This window comes from Brachyhypopomus gauderio, chromosome 6 (assembly GCF_052324685.1).
Source record: "Brachyhypopomus gauderio isolate BG-103 chromosome 6, BGAUD_0.2, whole genome shotgun sequence".
Taxonomy (NCBI): domain Eukaryota; kingdom Metazoa; phylum Chordata; class Actinopteri; order Gymnotiformes; family Hypopomidae; genus Brachyhypopomus; species Brachyhypopomus gauderio.
The window spans coordinates 14,072,969-14,096,313 of NC_135216.1; the positions used below are offsets into that span (position 1 = coordinate 14,072,969).

Consider the following 23,345-nt stretch of genomic DNA (forward strand, 5'->3'; position numbering starts at 1 on the left):
CACATAGCTGCTTATGTGTTTTGTTTTAAATATATTTGTACTATAAACACACATTTCGTTGTCAAAGCACAAGGTATTTGACCCAGTGAATTGTGGAATGTATTGTTGTAAAGTACTGATAAAATATGATATTGTCTTGATTAATGCTTGGTACTCTAGCTTGTTAACTAGCTAAATAATTTCTAAACATAATCTAGTTGCTACTGACTACTTAAGACCAGTGTAGCTCTAAATGGGTGCACATGGTTCATTGCTGTATAGATTTGAATTGTGTGTGATCTAGTTGAGGTGTATGTTCTGTAAATGTTCTATGTTCTGTTTTGCTGTCTGACATTTAGGAGCTTTTCTTAACATTTTTTTGATTATTGATTAATATTCCACTATAATTCAAATATTCCAGTATAATCAGGAGATTAGATTATGCAGAAAAACAATCTGGTAATACATAAGTTGTTTTGAAGGAAGATGGAAATACATGAGATCTTTAATATTAGATTCATTAATATTAATATATATTAATATTATTAATTATTATTATTAAATACATTTAGGATTTAAACCTAAATGGAAGCAGAAGTTGAGAGAGTCAGCCCAGGCTTTTATCACATAATGGCTTTGAGTGATTTTCAGTGTGATATTAGTAATCACAGACATGCCCACAAGCTACATAAGATGATCCAAACTTCTGAATATCTTTCTAGTTAAGGTTGTGTTAAGTAAAAACATTCATGGCATTCCCTTTTTCCAATACCAGATGTATTTAGTGAAAGATTCAGCAAAATGTAAGAAAGCTTTGAAGCACCTAAAGCTGTAAGATTTTTAAATCTCTTAATGTGACAAATGTAAGAAACAGGTCTACTTCTAAACAACATTTAGCTACTATAAAAATGGCCAGCTAACATACCTAATGTAATGTTTATACCCGTACCAAGCATGTCCAATCATTATTTCCACAAAACCTATATGGCCTTTATTAATACAAAATAACATATTTAAAAAGACAAGCAACAAAGAGATACATTAAGATACTGACTCATGAGAAGGAAAGAGAATTTTTACAGTTAGGTAAGTGCTATGCTTGATATACTTATGTCAGACTACAGACTGTACCAGCTGGACAAAACCTAAAGTGGCCATAAAAAGGCCACCCTCTCTCACCAATCTTTGGCACTCTGATTACACAGAGGAGGACCTGCCGCTTCAATTTGGGTTATCCCAGTGGTGGTATAATACCCCGCTTGTATTTAGAGGGACTTTCACAATCATTTGTATGTTAGCATTCAAGAACAGGAAGGACAGGGTTTTAGATCTATACTAGTCCCAGTCACTAGCACAACTCTACAGACATACTGGACAGTTCCACCATTTCACGTGTGGCATTACGTTACTATTAAATGACCATAATCCAGTGCTTTGTTTTAGTGTTACTAGAATGTGAAAACATAAGTGTTTATAGGTCACAGAACAGTACTTTATCATGGCTAGATCAAACAGTGTTCACCCTTGCAAGTGGCACAATGTGAATTTGCATAGCTTACAACAGATCTACACAAAATATGTTTAACCTTTTTAAATGTGTAGGCTACAGGTACCTAATTAGCTAAGGTTTACATTAATTTACATGCAACATTACATTGCTTTCCTCACTGGTTCCTCTGCATACTTCCAATCAAGTTGATTGTTCTTGTTTTTGCTGGGATATTTTGTCTTTCTGATATCAGCTGGTTGTGGTTATCAGTTCTGCTTGTAGCATTTCGGAATTGTCTCTGTGGCTTCCACTGTTTTGTGGCATATCCATTTGTTCTGCTGATATTTACAGGATATTACCGTTTTTTGCTTGTCTCTCGTGCACGTGAAAGTCTCTCAAGAGGCTGCTGGTGTCTGGTCACTGCTGGTTTTTCTGGTTACTGCTGGCATCTCTGTTGTGTTCTGGTGTGTATGTGTCTGTGTTGTCTTCACTGTTATTGTTAATTTGATCTGCTTTAACTACCAAGGACAAACTCTTGCTGTAGTTTGATTTGAGCTGATTACACTCGTCTGTTCTGTGACTTGCTTTCAGTTGGTCTTTTTTGTCGATCGCATTCGCGTTTATCTCCCCCTTGTGGTCAATCTGTGCTGTTGCATGCTGAAGCCAGCTGTTTTGTAAAGTTTGACGGGCGGTCAACCTGACATTGGGATCCACTTCCAAGAGAGCTCTGATCAGAACTTTAGCTCCTGAAATGCACAAACAAACACTGAGTGTCATGCTGAGAGGAAGCCACAACAAGCAACTGGTCATGTTGGTGGTACCAGGTAGGGGTAGGTTCCAGAGTTAAGGTTCGCACCGTTAGACACATGGTCCCAGTAAGGTGATATGAAGTGGACCTCTCCCTTTTGGATGAGACGAAAAAGTTCCTCCTGATTGCGGTCTGGACTGCGGAATGGAGGAAATCCACTCAGCAGCACAAACAGTATGACCCCCATTGCCCAAACGTCCACAGCGACACCATACCCTAAATACAAAAGACACAGATGAAGCCTGTGGACATATCACACAAACACTTGTGTGTTGCAAGTGTTTTGCTATCACATACAAGGTGCATTAAATACATACAATGGTGTTACAGTGCCCAATAAACTCTTCTTTTGGGTCACTGTCAAATTCTACACCCATTGACTTCAGACTCTTTACCCATAAAACTTTTCTACTAGTGTGAGTAACACTGGGGGAAAATGTGCAATTAATCTATTACATAACAGCATGTACAAGCATCCAAGGCAGCAGATACCATCATGAACACAAATTCATTTGGCTTTTTACAGAGCACTGATTACTCACCGGTCTCAGCAAGTATCTCAGGAGCGACATACGTGGGCGTGCCGCACACCGTGAACACGGGCTCCGTCACCACCATGGCCAAGCCGAAATCAGCCAGCTTCAGACTCATGCTTCCACTGGAATGGCGTTGGACCTTACAGTCAGTTTCAGAAACATTGTGATCAAGTGACTCTGATGACTTTACACTATGACTGCTTCTCCAAACAAGCAAACAGGAGACACATTTTTAAAGAGCTTGCATGTTGCATGATTTGAAGGGCATATGTGTACTTATGGCCTCACCAGAAGGTTTTCAGGTTTGAGATCTCGGTGTGCGATGCTCTTGTCGTGTATGTACTCCAGGGCTTGGCTGATGTCCTGGACCATGCAGGCCGCACTGGGCTCGGTGAACTGGCCACTCCGTGCGATGGCGTCGAAGAGGTCGCCGCCGGCGACCAGCTCCATCAGCAGGTAGACGTGCGTGTGTGTGTGGTGTGAACGCAGAAGCTTGACGAGGCGCGGGTGGGCCAGGCTGCGCATCAGCGCGATCTCGTTCTGGATCATGTGACCACGCCCCTGCAGCTTGGCCTTGTCCACGATCTTCATGGCGAAGGTCTGGGAACAGCCGCGCACACGACACTCCCGCACCACCGCAAAATTCCCATCGCCAACCACGCCACCAAGGTCGTAGCAGTGCAGGATTTCCTCCGGCAAGACCTCCGTGCCATCGGGAGGGAGTCCCTGCTGCCAGTCACTCCGTTCTGCCCATCCTGACACGAGCATGCTCTGTCCACTAGGGATTTCTGTCTGGGTCACGGGAAAGAGGACCTTATTTTGGACCTTAGTTTTTGAATCATTGTTTACATCGTCTGATTGGACCTCACGGTTCTGATGTTGCTGTGATTTGTTTTCCAACCTGATGGCCTGTGAGGGAGGAGCTTTTTTCTGATTATTAGGCCCCTCCCATTTAGCACACTGTTTGGTTCTAATAGGGGGAACAGGAGGACCAAGTCCTCTACAACTCCAGCAGTAAACGGGTTCTTTCTTCCTCTCTGTCCCACTCTCTTCTTTGTTCTGAGCTTTGGTCTGAGGTTGGACATGTCTCCTCCATGGTTCCCTTTCTCCTTTTTGCTTGCCCTCTTTGTCTTTCTGCCTAACTTGTGCTCTGATTGGCTGTAGATTATTGGCCACTGGTTGGCTCACCGGTGGATCAAGGGCTACGTTTTCAGAGTTGTCAGCCTGGGGGTCATCGTCATGGAAACCACTATCGGCCTTGGCCGCCTTAGGCCTCAGGATCCGCTCCCACAACTTTAGCAAGCTGTCACAGTAACCTGGGTTGTCTGGATACACTTCATTCAGTGCAGCCTGAACTTCACTAAGAGTTGGTCGGCTGTTTCCAAATGCAAGGAAGGCATGGTCGAAATGGAAGAACTCCGAGAGGCTGCGTATCTCTCGGCCAGTAGCGCTGAAGAGACGTCGGACACGGCCGCTGTTCCAACAAGGATAACCAAGAGCTTCAGACACGTCGGCCATGAGCAGCTCAAATGTCTGCACTGCACGGCGGTTTAACAGCAGGGAGATCTTGCGTGGGCTCAGCTCACCACACGGACGAACTACTGTCACTATACGTGGCCGCACTGGGCTCTCTTCCGCATGTCGCCCATGGTAGCCACTCGCCCTGTGTACAACAGGCTCCCCCCACCCATAGGAGCCAATCACAGAGCTTTCTGAGGGTCTGTAGGCTGTGTGATATTTCAGGGCCTTGGAGCCAAATGTGTATGATGGCAAAGCATTTCGAGGAACAGCATTTGGGCATTTAGGGAGGGAAGTTCTCAGATCTGAAACACATGGACACATACAAACTTATAGACATTGCTCTGATGCACACATGCCACATCAACTTTATTTTGGCCTTTTGATCTTCACCCTTGACATACATAGGTGTAGTTGTTTTAAACAGTTATTATAATTGTATTGTTTGATCTTGGTGTCCTTATGTAGAAGAGGTCACAGACTTGTGCAACTATTAAACATTTATCAACAACAACGACAAAAAATGTGCATCAGCATTATTTTGGAAAAAAAACACTGGGGAATTAAAGAGGAAGTAGGACGTGAATTATTCAGTGCAGGTGCACGCGGAGAAGAGATTCTGAGCAGTGCGTATTCTCAGATAGCATCTTGCACTTGAGGGGAACGGAAAAGGATCAAATCTGATCGTGTCGGATCTACTTACAGTAGACAGTAGAACAACACAGCTTTCCCTGTGTGTAGTGCTTTCTGTGTGTGTGTGTGTGTGTGTGTGTGTGTGTGTGTGTGTGTGTGTGTGTGTGTGTGTGTGTGTTGCGCGCGCGCGAAGCTGTGTGTGCGTGCGTTGTTTGATGAAGCTCATGACTAATTAAATATGTCATAAACAAGTAAAGACGGTGTTTTTCACCATTTCACTTTCAAATCAGCTTGCAAAACAAAAACAAATTCACTTGAAAAAAAAGACAATCAGGCACTCCCTGTTACATTACTGCTCTTTGTTTTTGACAAATGTTGCCTTCTTTTTCTCTTCAGTTTCCGGTATTTTAGTAGTTTGCAATTTACTTTTAAAATCTTGATTTGTTCAACAAAGAAAAAGAGCCTCCAGGCAACCCAAACGCCAATTAATATCAACATAATGTCACATATAAATTAGATACATTAACTAAACATCTTTAAAGTATAATCTATAAACGTTCAGTCATTGTGGTATCTTAATCTGTAAATGTGAATTACCTGCCACTTTCCATTTGGGTCTGGTTGTTTCTTGCGCGAGGCGCTGCTTCCACACAGGCGTCATGCTGTTCTAGTCTCAGTATTTCATCTTTAACTGGATAACCAAAACGTTAGCGAAGAAATGACCCACTAAAGCCAGCACAAACTCTTGTTGGTGACGCCTTTTGCCATTAGGTAATAAACTTTGTGAACAACAAACTTTGACGAAACACTCCTTTCATTTGTATCCGATAGGAACGCATGCAGTGAAAGATCGGTGAAGACAATCTGCGACGCCCTAGGAATACTGCGTGGTCGCATCTTTAGGATGGTTTAGGAGGACGCGACACCGGATACTCAACATCCTGCTGCAACTGTGTCTCCCCGGTAACCCTCTACCTATTTAAACGCAGTACGCTAAAGAACATGCACGGACCCCACGTGCACCGAAAGCGCCCATAGCGGACTTCACTGCAGAATGAAATATAACGGTTGTACACCATCTGCTTATCTTTACTAGTTAAAAAATACACGTTAAGCATTGTCCACCCTGACCGTTCAAACTGAAAGGCACATCAGTCCCAGTCCCAACTAAACGTGAAAGCTAATTATAGAGTCCTTCATGTTACATCAGGGATGGTGAACCAGGGAAAACAGAATATCATACAGTATCCTACCCCATTAGGACTGGATTTCTATTTTATATCAGGGACCCGACAGACTAAAAGCGCCAAAACGAGGGGTGTGTTGTGCCCGTCAGTTTCTCACAAACCCAGAATGGCCTGTGTCCTTCACACAGATGCACACCCAGCCATTCCTGATTCAATTACATGTGGACATCAGTCATCACCATAGAATGACAAGGCATAGAAATAAGATGGCGTGGAACAACTGTGTGTATGTTAAGCAAAGCAAAGAGATTTGTCAGCCTTATGTTAGGTTTATGGGGGTAGAACAGAAGGGCACGTGTGCAGTATTAATGATCATAGATCAGTGTAGTGTCCTTCTTTTGCCTCTATGTTAATCTATTTCAATGTCCATCGTCTCTCTGGTTTCAGCAATAATTTACCAAAACTCCCAACTCTTTTCATTCTGTGTTTGTTGGTCTGTCTCTGCATGGGTGTGCGTCCATGGTTACTGTTAACATAGGCCTGACCCATTGTGTTTGCTCTGAACAGGACATTGTCACACAGTCTTAACTCTCTCTCTCTCTCTCTCTCTCTCTCTCTCTCTGTGTGTGTGTGTGTGTGTGTGTGTGTGTGTGTGTGTGTGTGTGTGTGTGTGTGTGTGTGTGTGTGTGTGTGTGTGATCTTGCCTCCAGAGGGCACTGCACGCATGTCATTTGGAGCTGTTCTTATAGAACACTGAAGAGTCACCAAGAGTACCCCTAGAATGATTGTATTACCAATAGAGTAACCAGTCCTAGAATGATTGTATTACCAATAGAGTAGCCAGTCCTAGAATGATTGTATTACCAATAGAGTAACCAGTCCTAGAATGATTGTATTACCAATAGAGTAACCAGTCCTAGAATGATTGTATTACCAAATAGAGTAACCAGTCCTAGAATGATTGTATTACTAATAGAGTAACCAGTCCTAGAATGATTGTATTACCAAATAGAGTAACCAGTCGTAGAATGATTGTATTACTAATAGAGTAACCAGTCGTAGAATAATTGTATTACCAATAGAGTAACCAGTCCTAGAATGATTGTATTACCAAATAGAGTAACCAGTCCTAGAATGATTGTATTACCAATAGAGTAGCCAATCCTAGAATGATTGTATTACCAATAGAGTAACCAGTCCTAGAATGATTGTATTACCAATAGAGTAACCAGTCCTAGAACGGTTGTATTCCCAATAGAGTAACCAGTCCTAGAATGATTGTATTACCAATAGAGTAACCAGTCCTAGAATGATTGTATTACCAAATAGAGTAACCAGTCCTAGAATGATTGTATTACTAATAGAGTAACCAGTCCTAGAAAGATTGTATTGCCAATAGAGTAACCAGTCGTAGAATGTATGTATTACTAATAGAGTAACCAGTCCTAGAATTAATGTATTACCAATAGAGTAGTCAGTCCCAGAATTAATGTATTACTAACAGAGTAAGCCAGTCCAGAATGAATGCCCAGAGATAGACCGGGACTAAATCTAGCCATAAACTTTGTCCCAAATAGGTCTAGAACAAACAACATTTGTACACACAGCCCTTAGAGTAGCCAGTCTTTGAATGAATATATTACCAATAAGAGTAGCCAGTCCTAGAATGAATGTATTACGATTAAATTAGTAGTAGTAGTAGTAGTAGTAGTAGTAGTAGTAGTAGTAGTAGTAGTAGTAGTAGTCGAAGTAGTATTGCCAATAGAGCAACCAGAATTAATGCCCAGAGACAGACTGGGGCTAAATCTAGCCCTGAATTTTGTCCCAAATAGATCCCGAACAAACAGCATGTGTACACACAGCCCTTAGCAAGGCCGTCATGATCTCTCAGTTTTGTACCAGTCAAGGTATCACATTCACAATAGCAAGTAACATCACAATATCACCAATAATAATTTGAGCCTGTTTTTTTTTACTGTAAGCTTTCATATAATCTACTAAATGCATCTACCTTCTATTATTGATTTATTGACCAGGCTGGAGGCATTTGTATTTAACCATGGGCCCACATGTGACAGAGCTTTGCAGTGAGTGCAGTATGATTGCCATATAAAGAACAGATCACAAATAATGATGTTTATTGTTGGAGTGTGAGTGCAACACTGAGAGCTGAAGGGTGAGCTGTGGAGGTTTTGCAGGATGTGGCATGGAATACAGGAACTTGAAAGCAGACAACATGTGATAAAACAGAACTATAGCACACCGTACTAGGAAGGAATAAAGGAACCAGAAAACACGTCATATTGTATCAAATGAAGAGTTTTAAAGAGGCTGTAGGTAAGCTCACCTAAATTGACTTTAATGTAGAGGAGTTGCTAGTTTCTTTACAGTAATTGGTCACTTTGTCTATGACAGTGTCACTGTCACTGCCCGAATCTTGTATGGCCATAAGCAAGAATGCTTCACAGGAGACCTGTGAATTTGTGTTCCTTACTCAAGTCTTGATGTGTTCAAGGACAGAGACAGAATTCCCTGCAAGTTCTCACTCTCTACCTGTGTCACATGCAGAGAAAGAAGAAACTTGTATAATAAGATAAGGATGTGTATATGTGTTTATCAGCAGGTTGTATCATGTAAAATTTATACTACAAGAAATGTCTGCACAACCACAGCCATTTTTCAACTGTATATCTTGTTATTCTTTTAAAGGTAATGTAAAATCAGTTATAGCTGTAAATGAATGGGCACACCCTCTCCACCTCATCTCTGACCATCAGGCAGAAACTGCACACGTAATTTCATTTGACAATACTGCATGTTGTCTGTGACACAATCTAATGCCTGAAGTACTAGTGCGTTTTTACATTTGTGATAAGTATTTGTGTTTTTTATTTAAAGCAATGTGTTCCTTGTTCTTTTCAGATAGTATTTGTATTACCACTATTTTTATTATAATAATTTTATCATTAATTATATTACCACTGACAGATATCTTTGGCACAAACTGATTAAATAAAACTGATATTCAATTCAATTATTTATGCTGATATTTTCTTTATTAGGTTTACAGTATTATACTCCAAAGGTTTTAAATGACAGTTATATCCTATATTTAAAGAAACTATACCTTTGTTTACCTCTGCAACAGCAGTATACTGTTCATTTTACTATAATTACTGGCAACCCTGCTGTCAGTTAATTTTTTTACAGTGTATGGTTGCTATTGTCACTTCGATGTGAGCCAGAGATTTGGGCTGAGGGTGTTAAGAAAAGATGTCTCAGGCGGTGTCTGTCTCAGGGTGCTTAAATGTGAGGCGGAGCTGTGTCCTTCCCTGTTGCCTCCCTGTCAGCATTCGAGCTGCACACATCCATGATTCATATGCTTGATTACATCTACTACAGTTTATGGTGGCTCTGGATAAAAGCATCTGCTAAATCAATAAATGTATATTTGAGGTATTTTTAATGATGGAGTTTACACGTCATATAATGTACTGCAGACAGATTTATCTTAGCTATGAGTGTGACTGCATGTTACTGTCTTCGCTGCCCTCTTGGTTACTTAGAGTTTTAAACAAGAAATGCAAAAAGAAGTAGATGTAGACACAGCTAGACAACTCACGAAGAAAGTTCCCATAAAAATGCTCATGAAGGAGCATGTAAAGACAGAAAGAAACTACTGGATCTACAAAGAGAGAATGATTGAACTACTGACAGGTACACAAAGACTGATTGACTAATAATGTAATGTAATTGACACATAATTAAATTAAAGTACCTTTGCTGTTTGTCTCTCTGCTGTCTGTCTCACTGCTGTCTGTCTCTGCCGGTGGATGTTGGTTAGGCTTAACTGCCATTTGCCTCCCATCATCCTCAAAATTCATTGAGTAGCAGCACTGGCATTGCTGACAGGCACACGCTGGTTTATGAGGAACCCAATCACTTCCTGTTCCATCCTGTGTACCATAGGAGTGGATATAGGGGGGATTATTGGTGGATTTTGTTCCGAAATACAATTGGGTGTTATCTGCATATTAGTAGAAGTCCAGGTGAAAGTGTTGTGTAATCTCTCCAAGTATATAATTGATAAAGATCAGAGGACTGATGACAGAACCCTTGGCAACCCCATGACTGACAGTCAAAGTTGTAGAGATGAAAGATTTTAATTCTTAAAGAAGGATTAAATTATTAATCCGTAAACCAGTCTAAACCAGATGTAAACCAGTCTAAACCAGCCTAAATTAGATGTAACCAGTCCAGTACAGAACCATTGATGCAAGAGAAAGGCACACCATCTCTAAGACTGAACTCAGATCTAATAATGAGTATTAAGCACTCCAGTATCTGCAGATGTGAGAAAATCATTAGTGACCTTAACCAAGGCAGCTTCAATACCATGATAATTGCAGACAGTCTCCACACTCGAGACATTGGAAAGATTATTGCTTTCTAAATACATTTTAAAACACATTCAAGAACCTCGGACAGAAATGAAAGATTTGAAATTGGGTGGTAGCCTGTTTCATATTACAATGTTCTGGACTATGCCAAGGGGTGGAAGAGAAAGATGCAGTTTTAAGAGATGGTATTAAATTAAGGCACTTTAACAGAATTAAGCATATAGCAGTGTGGCTATCGAAGGAGGACACAGGAGAAGAATCAAGTGAGAACTCAGTAGTGATTGACTTGGTAGTGATGGACTCAGTAGTGACAGACTGAATCCTGCAATAGGATTATTATAATCTTCTGATTATACAGTGACAGATAATGAAAAGAGAAGACAATGGACATTCAAAATCAAGACTAATTTGTTTGGTTCAGATGGTCTCAAGCATGTGTGGTGGCAATCAGGTAAGGAGTACAAAGATAAGTGTTTCATCCCTTCAGTCCTTCATGGTGTTGGGAATGTCCTGGTGTGGGGCTGCATGAGTGCAGCAGGTGTTGGGGAGTTACATTTCATTGAGGGACACATGAACTCCAATATGTACTGTGAAACACTGAAGCAGAGCATGATCCCCACCATCCAGAAACTGGGTCGCAGGGCAGTGTTCCAGCATGCTAATGACCCCAAACACACCCAAGATGACCACTGCTTTATTGAAGAAGCTGAGGGTAAAGGTGATGGACTGGCCAAGCATGTCTCCAGACCTAAACCCAATCCTGAACCCAATACAACATCTTTGGGAAATCCTCAAGCAGAAGGTGGAGGTGCACAAAGTCTCAAATATCCGCCAGCTCCATAATGTCATCATGGAGGAGTGGAAACACATTCCAGTGGCATCATGTGAAGCTCTAGTAAAGTCCATGGAGTCCCAGGAGAGTTAAGGTAGTTCTGGAAAATAATGTTAAAAAATAAGTGTAAAAAATATTGACACTCCAGGAACTTTCACTAAGGGATGTATTCACTTTTGTTACCGGTGGTTTAGACATTAATAGCTGTATATTGATTTATTTTGAGGCAAGAATGAATTTACACTGTTACATATATAAGCTGCACACAGACTACTTTTCATTGTGTCAAAGTATAATTTCTAATTTCGTCAGTTGTTCCATGAAAAGATCTGCAGAAATGTGAGGGGTGTACTTACTTTTGTGATATCAAATCAAATATATTTATATAGCGCTTTTCACAACACATGTTGTCACAACATACACATATATATATATATATATATATATATATATATATATATATATATATACAAACCACAAAAGTGATATGTATATGTGGAGATGGGGTGTGTCTTTCTGTGTGGTGTCTATCTTTCTGTATATATATATATATATATATATATATATATATATATATATATATATATATATATATATATATATATATATATATATTTTTTTTTTTTTTTTACAGAATATATATACATTTATTGAATATATCAATGGTAAATGTTTGGTCCAATGCATATCTTTACAACTGAAACCATGTGAAACCAAAATGATAGGTGCTTTAACATGGATTTTCCCAGAATGTCCAGATGGCCCATTAAACCCAGTGAATACCGTTACAACACCCACTACAGCTGTAATGCTAGAAGACATGCCAGATTTCTTCCTAGTGAGGGCTTTCTACATGCTCTCTCTCAAATTCTAAAAGGAGATTCAACTCTCACCTCTTTCACTGGAAGGCATTCTCTCTTCCACACCTGTTTGTGTCAAACGTCAAATGCATAATTCAGTTTAGTCACACATTTGTATTAGGTTAGATACACTTATGATCTTGACAAGAACAGTATGTGTGTTGCGTTAGTAAGGTCCTTTTGAAACTGAAGATGTTATGAAACTTGTAGAGGGAAATGTGAATAAGTGACTGTGCATATACATCTGACCAGCCTGTATACTGTATGTGGTATGTGCACATACTCAATGAGCTGACCACAAACCAAATTAATTGGTGAATACAGAGGTGAATGATTGAGCAGTGGTAGTGGTATCCTCTCTCCACTTTATCACAAAGAAAAAGTATTTTTAGTATTTTCATGAATTGTCACCTACATTGAAATCGTGCTAGAGTGAAAACTGCAAAAATAAGAAAAATATCATCATAATTAATAATAGCATAACATTGCATCACTTGTTCATTTCTGTTTATTATGCAGTAGGTTCAGTATTGAATAATTTGATGATTTTCAATGAATGAATGATATGATGCACACAGAGAACCTAAAAAACATTAGTAACAATCTATAACATGTCATGTGACTAGGCTAGAAAGGCTGATATGAATTAGAGTATTGTATATGCATGAGGGTGTGTAGGTTCTTGGGAGAAAGAGTTGCCCACATGTTTCCCAGAAACACAGCACACTCAGTACTGGTTGTATAGAAAGGAAAGATCCTGTTCTTTTTTCCTTGTAAACTTTATTTTTCCAAAATAAAGGTATGGAGTTAGAGAGATTCAAAACCCCTAAATCACAATGTGCTGCTTTTCAAAGAGGCTCAAATGTTGTTTATTGATTGATTGATTTGCAGCAGCAGCAGACGATTAAAAATGATCTAGGGTTTTTGTTTTAAACAATTATATTAATTTAAAATACTATTTTAAAAACCCACACATAGCATCTTGACTGAGGTGGAATAAATATATTGATGTCACAGCAGTGTTAGTTGCAGTCTCTTAAAACACTTGTGATATTTCGAGTATTGGTCTTTTTTGGCATGTTTGGGCTAATGTAGTATCTTTGCATGCTCTCCAAATATTACTGTGGTCAAACTGATTCATTCGCCATAGTCCTATTCAAGCACAGCAGGACACTACTGACTGCAAGGAGAAAGATCAAACATAAAACAGATGTGTAATAATGGCCTTGATCTGCACATCAGCCTCTCAGTACTTGTGCCTGTGTGAATTCTAGATACTATTAATCAATTAGAAGCTTATACTCACGCCTAAAGCCATATTGTGAAATGAAAACAAAGCATGCATACACACAACTTTGAGAGAGAGAGAGAGAGAGAGAGAGAGAGAGAGAGAGAGAGAGAGAGAGAGAGAGAGAGAGAGAGAAAGAGAGAGAGCAGACAATAGCTTGTGTCAAAGTGGGTCAGCAGCTTGTCTTGTAAATCCATCCTGGTGCTTTAGGGGCGGAGCTGATTTGGTATAGGGTGTAGTATTACCCATGTGGAGTCCTTTGAAGTGCATTATTCAAACTAGTAACACCAGTTTACTGATAGTAACACGTTCACAACATGAACTGAGAGCACATGGTCGGAAAAATACAGGGGGGGGGGAGGTCTCAGAGACACCAGACAAGTAGTGTGGGAAAAGACTGCCATAACAATGTTGGTCCTTGACCTTACACCACCCCCCGATCCCACACCCCTCTCCTTCATTCTTTCCCTGCAGCACGTCCCTTAACTTTTGCAGCAGAAGAGTTAAGCTGTGACTATCCTCTTGTTCTGTTTCCCTCCCTCGTGCTCGTCACTGTTAATACAGCTGTTATTGTTCGCCTCGTGCTCTCCTCCTCTCCCAAGCGTTATTGTATCAGACGGCTCCGTTTCACCATCCCCCCATATCAGTAGTGCGCTCTTTTTCTCCTTCTATCTTTTGTCCTTGTCCACACTCCTCCCTCTTCTCGCGCCGTGCAATGACATCATGAACAGCCGGTGCGAGTCAGCCAGTAAGCGTGCAGGCTCTTCCTAGCCCTCGCGCACTCTCCTCGCTCGCGCTCACTCGTTCATTCTCCCTCACGGTCGTAGCCTCGTTCAGCGTCAAAGATGGCACAGGCTTTCGTCGGAACGTGGGAGTTAAAGGAGAGCAAGCATTTCGACGAGTACCTGAAAGCCCTGGGTGAGTGCGCGAGAGCGCGGGGAGCAGGTGTCCGCGCGCGTGCTGTGAGTGTCGCGACCGCTAAATATGGGGTGTGCCTTTCGACGCAAAGCTCGCGCGCACGTGTGAATCCGAGTGCGTAAGATGGGAAAGGCTTTCAACTGCGCGAGCGACTCGATGAACAGTTATTTTGTACGGGCTGCAAAATTGCAGCAGTATGTCGTAGGATGGCGGCTTGCATGCGCAGGGAGGGTCCCCACTCTTAGATGAATAAATGCATACACGCACTTCACGCAGACTCGTTTGCACCACGTGTGTTCGCGGTACACTCACACACACACTAAAGAGCGTTGCAGTAAATTTTTTAACGTCGTATACAGCTTATAACTATTGCGTTTTAAAGTCGTTGAGCGTGTTGCCTCGAATGTCCGTTAATCTATTTGTAAAATGAGACGTCTGCAAACGTTTTAAGGGGCGTTAGCTTGCTAAGTTTGTCCCTGAGCCTTGCCTGTCTTGGCATGATTCCTACGCAAAGGTGCGTTTAACACGTCCTAACAGGCAAATTAGCGCCTCCTGGTTTCTCGAGACGACCGCAAGTACACAATAGATGTTTAAATGGCACTGCTAGGTTATCCTAAGTCGGCACGGTTAATTCAGTCAACTTTGGGAGTGATGGTGAGGAATGAGATCCATCACAGGGTGAATTGGTGAGGGACAAAGGCGTAGTAATGGGTGCGTGAAAAAACAAATGGGCGGGATTTCCCCCTTAGATATTTTTGTGGAACTTTATTATATTATATTTATGGACGAGTATATTTTAAATTCGATATGTCGAATTATCATTAACCAGTTCAGACTAACTATTTATATAACCAATCAATAGTAAGAACCTGCCCTCTCCGTGCGCAAACAGCGTGTGTTTACTTGACCGCTTTGACCGTTCCAGTTTTTGGTGGTTTGCAGGGCCAAGTTCACTTGTGATTAACGTGTGCTCGTGCGCGTGTCTGCTGTGAATACATACCCACGGTACTATCCCGAAGTCTGAATTCATTAGTTACATTTAAAAGGGTTTCCAGTGACGACTGGACGATTCTATGTTGTCAGTTCACATCAGTGTTCATAATGTGAAAAGTATAATGAAATGCGATGTGGAATACATAAAAGCATAATGTTTGGCATTTGATGCAACACGCAAACAAACCCAACTTTGTGGTTTTAGGTGTGGGCTTTGCAACACGTCAGATTGGCAGTATGACCAAACCCACCACCATCATTTCCATGGACGGTGATGTTATAACATTAAAGACTGTCAGCACTTTCAAGAGCACAGAGATCAGTTTTAAACTGGGAGAGGAGTTTGATGAGTCCACTGCAGATGATCGTAAAGTCAAGGTATGTGTGAATGTAGATCTAACTTACTACACACTTGATATTGTGCTATTGATACATGCTAGGGTGTGTCTCAGATCTGGTATAATCTGTAGAACTGGCTCTTTTTAATCACCCTGTTGCATTTCAGTCTTTGGTAACTATTGATGGAGGCAAGTTGGTCCATGTTCAGAAATGGGAGGGCAAAGAGACATCACTGGTACGAGAGGTCGATGGCAATACTCTCACATTGGTGAGTATCGTCTGCATGTGTGAGATCATTGCTGACTGTAGGGCTGGGTGGTTTTGTGTGTCAGCAAGCAATAAGCCTTACTGATGTGAAACTGCCTGTATTAATTGCTGACTCTGGGGCACAACGGGTGTGCTCAGGGGCATTTGATTACTGATACGTTTTACCTCTGTATTTCCCCATTGACAGACATTAACTCTTGGCAACGTGGTCTGCACACGATCCTACATGAAGGCAGAGTGAATTCCCTTCCACAACCCTTGGTCATGCAGACATCTCTGATCAAGTACATTTCCAACGGTTGTCAATAGTTCTGGTCCATTCGTCTTTCTACTGTACCCAAAAAGGGAATAAAATGTTTTATACCTACAAAATGCAGTGTTCGATGGTATGTTCTTTTCTGATGTGAGATGTGAATGCAAATGTGCCTGCAGTCTGAGATTCCTCAAATTCCTTGTTAGTTCAGCACTGTCGAAGCAGTCACAAGTTCATCATGAGGCCTATTTATATCAGCCAGTATTTCCATCACAAGATCCAAGGCAAGGGACTTTGGTTAGTACACTATGTCACTGCATTAACTGCTGGAAATGTATTCTGTATGTCTACTAATTTAAGTATGTTCTCATATCTGTGACATCTGTTCTAATTTGAGTTGATGAGTGTCTTGTGTCCATGTTGACAGGTGAGCAGGTCATGGACAAAACACTTTGACCTTTCACCTCTAATCACAAACGTCACTCTGAACTTTGCAAACCTCGTTTTTATTTTTATTTTCATAAAAACCTGTCGTGGATCTGATCAGTGTGTATGTGTTGCACCGTGTATAACTGAATGACAAAATGAAGTCATTTTGCCCTTGTTCACTCTAGCATAAATGAAAATGTTACATGAAAGCAACGAACAGATCTCCATTCATTTGTGTGTTTTGTGTTTGTGTTTTTTGTGCTTTTTCTTCTTTTCCGATCTCTTGGCATCATCGCTGTCGGAAACACTCTCCCGCTTTCGCTTTTTCTTCTCTTTCTTGGCTTTCTTCTCCTATAGGCAGAAAAATCAAACATTCATGCTATTAAAAAGCAAATACTGAAAAAGATTTGCTGTGTTGTGAAAAGGATGAGGGAAAAGCTTAATGGAACAGAAAGGCTTATGCAACTGCCTTTTCTCTCATGCTACATGTCTGATTACTGACAAAGGGGAGATTCTAAGGGGCGTGTTCCCACCTTCCTTTGTTTCGGAGGCTCTGATTGGGTACTCTGTGTAACACATTCTGATTCCTCCTCTTCTGGCACCAAACTGTACTGCAGCCCAGGCTGTGAAAAACAATCCTTTGCAAAGTGTCCTGAGAGAGAATGCACACAGATTAGTACATCTGGAGCATGTGCTTCTCATTTGCTACCCTCTATAAAATTTTCAATGTCAAGTCTCAATAGTTTAAATGAAACCCTGACTTTTGTAGAGGTGTTCTTTAGCCAACACATTTGAGAATAAAGTTGGTAAACATACTAAAATGAACATTAAAAAGGTATTAAAAATTGATTATTAATGTTCAGCATGTAGAAGTCATGTCGATGTCAGCTATTCCCAAAGCTTTCATCCATAGTCTGTTTCTGACCACAGGAAGTTGGCAGGCTGGCTATGTTTAATGTTGCTTTCATTACAGTTACACTGATGTGTGAGAACTCCAGCAAAACTGCTGTTCATGACATACCCATACTAGCACAGCATCTAACACCATGCCATTGCAATTGCTGTACTGACAGGGAGCTGCCTCCAGATAATATCTGATCAGCAGTGGTCCTATGGTCTGAATCTTTGGGTGAAGGGTTACTGACATTGTGTTTGGCAATAAAAGGGCCATCGTCTGTAACTGAGCATATAAAACACACCCCCTCTGGATAGGTGCACCTCAAAATGTGGCCAGCGCATGTAGTTTATTATGCAGAAAGACTCTGACTCATTCTTACCTGTGCACCCACACTTCTTACATGTGGTGTTTAGTACAGCCTCTAAAGTGATTCTCTGACCCGTGTGATCCCGGAACTGCCTTCGTCTGCGTGCATCCTGTCTATATTACACAAAGGTGTATACATTTAAACATCATATATATTCAATGGATAAATGGACAGCTATTAATTTTTTTCTTCCTAAGTCCATGTATGGTCTTGTGAGTAAACAGTACAGTGTATAAACGTAGTACATGATTACTTACTCAGCCATCACATTGTTGGGATCTAGGTCACGCCCTGTCCCTTGATTGACAGCTTTCATGGAGAAAGAGAGTTTCACCTTTTCATCGTAAATCTGGCACAAATGAGGAGCACAAAGGAATACTGATTAGTTTCTATATTGTATAAAATAAATGTAAAAATTATATGCACTTGCAAAGGACTACATTTTGCTGATGAATTGTGAATAACGTTATTCGGAGTAATCTGTTTAGTTGGTCTGCATTTTGTGACTGCATTTAGGTATACCTCTTTGCCGATAACTTTAATCCACACTTGATCACCAACATCAACGATTTCAGAAGGATTATCTACCCGAGAGGCAGACATCTCACTCTTATGAACCAACCCTGTGAATACACACATGTTAAAATGTTTTACCAATTAATTAACGCTCATTTACTGTAATCTTACCTTGTTTCCTGTATCCTGGGATCTTAACAAACGCTCCATATGCGGTCAATGAAACCACCTGCACATGAGAAGAGGTGAGAGAGAATCTAACAGAACGGACACCGTGTGGTGCACAACCACATCGTTCATGTCACCACTAACCTCTCCTTTTATTATGCTGTACATCTCTGGTAATCCGTCCAGGCCGGCTGGCTCTCTACTATGATCGTGGGCCATCTTTTAACACACGTCTAGAAAGTCTATTGTGTCTTTATTTGCTGGATTAGTTCGATTATATCTCGGGACGTCAAATAAACACAAGCGCAGGTCTCACTTCAACTGGCTCGCTAGTCAGCTACACAGCTAGCTATCGTAGCTAAAGTAGCATCGACGAATCTGTTCCAGTGCAATGAGACGAGAGACTGCGCTGCATCCCAGCTGTTCCAGGAATTACGTCTAGGTAAAACGAACGGAAAAGCAAACGACCAAAGAAGCAAAAATACAACGTACGTTCATCTCCATTAATACACGCACACCAACAGTGCAGCTACCCAGTGTATTGGGCTGCGTTCGTGAATTGTCTTCCGGGTGAAGGCGCAGCTAGCGACCAATAAAATGGGTTGCAACATAAACCAACCAATTAAAAAGCTTTAACTGTTCCGGAAGTGTTTACCTTCAGCCAGGCGTGTTGCGAATGGTGTGCAGCTTCATTCATACAAAAATACACGGAGAGGAATTGCGTTTAGTCCTTATTGTCGGGTTTATATTTTATATCTCTACCGGTTTGAAGATCTCGTCTAAAGAATGATCGAACAAAAGAAGCGGAGCGCGGACATGGCGATTGTTCCCGCTGGTGTGAAGAGGCCCAGGACCGAGTTAGTTGCTGCGGCACAATCGCAGCAACTAGCAACCATGGTACATGCTAGCTGACTAGCCGCATTAAGAACACCGAGTTAAACGGAGAATTAACTGAATTAGGACATTATTTGTGTACACGCGGACGAAACTAACTTTTCCGACATAGTTTGATATGTTCAATCTTTCTTTGTGGGTTAGGGCCCACCTCGCAGCTCCAGTTTGCAAGCTCCTATAATGTTGCTGTCTGGGCACGAAGGTGAAGTCTACTGCACCAAGTTCCATCCTAATGGTGCCACGCTTGCTTCTGCAGGATATGACCGCCTAATATGTAAGACTCTCTTTTTTAATGGCATCAGTTGTGTTGCCTTACTGTTATCTTACTTGATCCTTTTTGTGTCCTGTAATGATGGAAACACCTTAGCTCATAGTTTGAAACTGAGGAAATTTGATGGTCAAGCATTAAAACTAAGAAGATTATGGAAAGACTGATTATAAGAACAGTCTTTCCAGAATCTGCTCGTGGCTTTACTGAGCACACTCAGTTCATGCCAGATTCTGCCGTGTGCAGAGTGTGTGCTCTGCATGAATGAAGATGAGATCAGTTAATATTTAACAGGTAGTTTTGGTAATTGCTTGTCATGAGTTAGGTTGTTATTGTTGTTTGTGCAAGCCACTATTTGTGGGATTCTGTTTGTGCAGTGTTATGGACCGTGTATGGAGACTGTGAGAACTTTGCCACACTTAAAGGTCACAGTGGAGCTGTGATGGAGCTTCACTACAATACAGATGGCAGGTTTGTATTTGTCTGATACTTGCTCATACACATGTATGGTATATATGGTGATATCTGTTAAGCTTGGGCTGATATAATGTCATTGTTGAGGTTGAAGCAGCATTGAGTTGCCAATCCTCCTGCTTTAGTTGCTGCTTTATTATAGAGGACATCAAACAATGTCATACCATTGTTTAAAAAATCGACAGTACCTTTTGTAAGACAGACCACTTCATGACGATGAATGTCATTTTAAAGGTTGATCCTGGGTTTGTGCCACTGCTCTGAGATGTTGTTCCAGTGACACTCTAGGTTTTTATGTGTGTTTTTCAGCCTACTCTTCTCAGCCAGCACGGATAAGACGGTGTGTGTGTGGGACAGCGAGACAGGTGAACGTGTGAAACGTCTGAAAGGCCACACATCCTTCGTAAACTCATGTTTTCCTGCTCGCCGTGGTCCACAGTTGGCCTGCACGGGCAGCGATGATGGAACCGTCAAGGTAATGACCAAAACATGGCTCACTGACCACTGGGCCAAGTTTAAGCTGGGGCCAAGTGTGATTATTATATAGCTATTACTATTATTATATACATATTACCAATTATCTGATTAATACCTTTTGTGGAACATTGTTAGATCAGTTAAAGTCAATTATGTGAGGTCTGATTTGGAATTTGTGCATGTTAGTTTTACAATATTTATGATTCTGTGTAGAATGATCATGAAGATGTAGAAAGAAGTGTTTGTGGAACTTGAATAGACCATTGATCACATAAATAAGGAATAGGAATAGTAATTGAAGGAATTTGTCATAAATGCAGACCTTTTAACCTGCTTCATTGATCATGGAGAAAACTACTAATAAAGCGACTTTGTTTTAGCTGTGGGACATCCGAAAGAAAGCGTCTGTTCACACATTCCAGAACACTTACCAGGTTCTGAGTGTGACCTTCAATGACACCAGCGATCAGATCATCTCAGGAGGCATTGACAATGATATCAAGGTAGTGCATCACATGTGCAAAACATGAAATATGTGCATTTATTTGCCACAAGCATGTTTTCTGTCTTTGTTTGCAAGTCAATAATTATCTTGCCTTCTCTCTTGCTTGTTCCCGTTCTGTCTGTCGGTGTGCGTACATGAATATATTGCAGGTCTGGGACCTGAGACAGAATAAACTGATTTACAGTATGCAGGGGCATGGAGACTCAGTCACGGGTCTCAGTCTGAGCTCAGAAGGGTCTTACCTACTCTCCAACTCTATGGACAATAGTGGTGAGTGACCACTGATAGTGGGGAGGGAGTGGTTGTATTCAGTCCCTTGTATCCTGAATCCATTTCTCTATCACACAGTGCGGGTTTGGGATATCCGTCCATTTGCCCCAAAGGAGAGGTGTGTGAAGATCTTCCAGGGAAATGTCCACAACTTTGAAAAGGTAAAATCTGTACTGTCTGTGGAAGTGAGGGAATTACAGCAATGGCTATGTTCTTCAAGGTTGTTGTTGTTCTGGGGCACCACATTTGCATAATCAAAAATCACTGGGGATATATATATATATATATATATATATATATATATATATATATATATATATATATATATATATATATGGATTATATCTCATATATTAATATGGAATATAATGGTTGCATTGTCCTGTTTACCTCAAATATTTTGGACTATGATGAAGAGAATGATCAATGTCACAGTTGAATGAGCTAACATGAATGTTTTTGCTTAATATAAAACATGTTAAATGTAATTTAAAGGAGCAGTGTTCTTTTTACCATCAAAAACTAGGAAGCAGTATTATGAAAGTGATTTACAGAAAAAACAAAATGTAAAAAATGTACAAAAATGTAAAAATTGCGTGAAATTAAGAATCAAATTGATTGTTTTCCTCAAATCATCCAGATCATGCTCTCTAGGGGGTTCTTCTCACACAGTGGCAGCCATGTTTGAAATAGATTTGATTTCATATCTCTGAAACATCCAGGCCACTAGGTGGCGCCTGTCCAATGTGAAAATTTATCACTGGAGAAACCGGCTTGCTGCTCATATAATGACGTGTATAGCAGTATGTGCTTAAAAAAATCAGTATTAATAAAGACAAGTAAAGGGAGTACATGATGTGAATCATGATGGATTGTCTTTAAATACTGTTTTATAATTAATATTTTGCTTCTTCACATGATAACTGTTGGTGTTTAATCACCAGTGTATCTTCTCCTTTGTTCCTTTGACATTACTGACTAACTCCTTGCTGACTGGTATGTGTTTGTGTTGGGAGAAACTGGTGCATGTGCTGATCAATCTGTGACTCGCGTTTGTCTCTAGAATCTCCTACGATGTTCATGGTCAGCAGACGGAAGTAAAATTGCAGCAGGTTCCGCTGACAGGTAACGCCGGCCAGGTGCATGTGCATGTGTACTAATCAACGTGTAGAGCTTGTTTTTATAATATATGTTTTTTAAAGGTTTGTGTACATCTGGGACACCACGTCACGCAGAATCCTCTATAAACTACCTGGGCATGCAGGTTCTGTCAACGAGGTAGCCTTCCATCCCGAAGAACCTATTGGTAAATAGAAACGTTTATCCTTCTGTTTCCTTTGCTACATTCCTCTGCGCATGTTTCTGTGTTTTACGTTTGCTGTGTCTATATTATTTTATAGCAGGTGTTTCTCCCCCTTTCCTTAACAGTTCTGTCTGGATCCAGTGACAAGCGCATCTATATGGGGGAGATTCAGTAAAGAGAGAGTGTTTGTGAGTGTGTGTGTGGGGTGGGGTGGGGGGAAGGGGTTGATAATTTGGGGGCATTTACTTTAAAACAGTGTCTGACCATGGATAAAATGTGGGCTTGCTTTTCTATGCTTTTAATAAACTCATTTTTTGAGATGATGTGTTGTTTCTATAATGACAGATTTAACTCTATATTCCTATAATTACATTTTCCAAGACCCAAGTATGTTTGCTACATAGCTCACCGAGTTTCTTAAGGAAACATTTTTTTCAAATAATGTCCCAGCAATGAATATGTAGCGGTAAGTTTTA

General features: G+C 40.8%; 4 protein-coding genes and 1 long non-coding RNA gene across 5 annotated transcripts; 3 read left to right on the plus strand and 2 right to left on the minus strand.

Annotated features, from left to right (window-relative positions):
* Positions 1-974: 974 nt before the first annotated feature.
* On the minus strand, positions 975-5,912 carry dclk3 (doublecortin-like kinase 3). Its single transcript, XM_077008933.1, has 5 exons — positions 5,561-5,912; positions 3,101-4,635; positions 2,819-2,951; positions 2,325-2,492; positions 975-2,214 (listed from the first exon to the last, which is right to left on the minus strand). The coding sequence occupies exons 1-5, from the start codon at positions 5,622-5,624 to the stop codon at positions 1,886-1,888; spliced, it is 2,229 nt and encodes a 742-aa protein (XP_076865048.1). The 5' UTR covers positions 5,625-5,912; the 3' UTR covers positions 975-1,885.
* Positions 3,024-9,085, plus strand: LOC143516949 (uncharacterized). Its single transcript, XR_013131828.1, has 3 exons — positions 3,024-3,268; positions 5,795-5,926; positions 6,861-9,085. It is a non-coding gene; the product is annotated as an uncharacterized LOC143516949 (long non-coding RNA).
* Positions 9,086-14,276: 5,191 nt separating this feature from the next.
* Positions 14,277-16,942, plus strand: fabp3 (fatty acid binding protein 3, muscle and heart). Its single transcript, XM_077008939.1, has 4 exons — positions 14,277-14,448; positions 15,647-15,819; positions 15,947-16,048; positions 16,235-16,942. Exons 1-4 carry the CDS (start codon positions 14,376-14,378, stop codon positions 16,286-16,288), a joined length of 402 nt encoding a protein of 133 aa, XP_076865054.1. The 5' UTR covers positions 14,277-14,375; the 3' UTR covers positions 16,289-16,942.
* On the minus strand, positions 16,786-19,248 carry zcchc17 (zinc finger, CCHC domain containing 17). Its single transcript, XM_077008938.1, has 7 exons — positions 18,823-19,248; positions 18,682-18,739; positions 18,517-18,617; positions 18,252-18,343; positions 18,007-18,107; positions 17,263-17,381; positions 16,786-17,080 (listed from the first exon to the last, which is right to left on the minus strand). Exons 1-7 carry the CDS (start codon positions 18,895-18,897, stop codon positions 16,958-16,960), a joined length of 669 nt encoding a protein of 222 aa, XP_076865053.1. The 5' UTR covers positions 18,898-19,248; the 3' UTR covers positions 16,786-16,957.
* A 78-nt stretch (positions 19,249-19,326) lies between these two features.
* snrnp40 (small nuclear ribonucleoprotein 40 (U5)) lies at positions 19,327-23,074 on the plus strand. Its single transcript, XM_077008937.1, has 10 exons — positions 19,327-19,575; positions 19,717-19,846; positions 20,218-20,311; positions 20,624-20,789; positions 21,172-21,294; positions 21,446-21,566; positions 21,645-21,727; positions 22,630-22,691; positions 22,769-22,872; positions 22,995-23,074. The coding sequence occupies exons 1-10, from the start codon at positions 19,465-19,467 to the stop codon at positions 23,042-23,044; spliced, it is 1,044 nt and encodes a 347-aa protein (XP_076865052.1). The 5' UTR covers positions 19,327-19,464; the 3' UTR covers positions 23,045-23,074.
* The last annotated feature ends 271 nt before the right edge of the window (positions 23,075-23,345 follow it).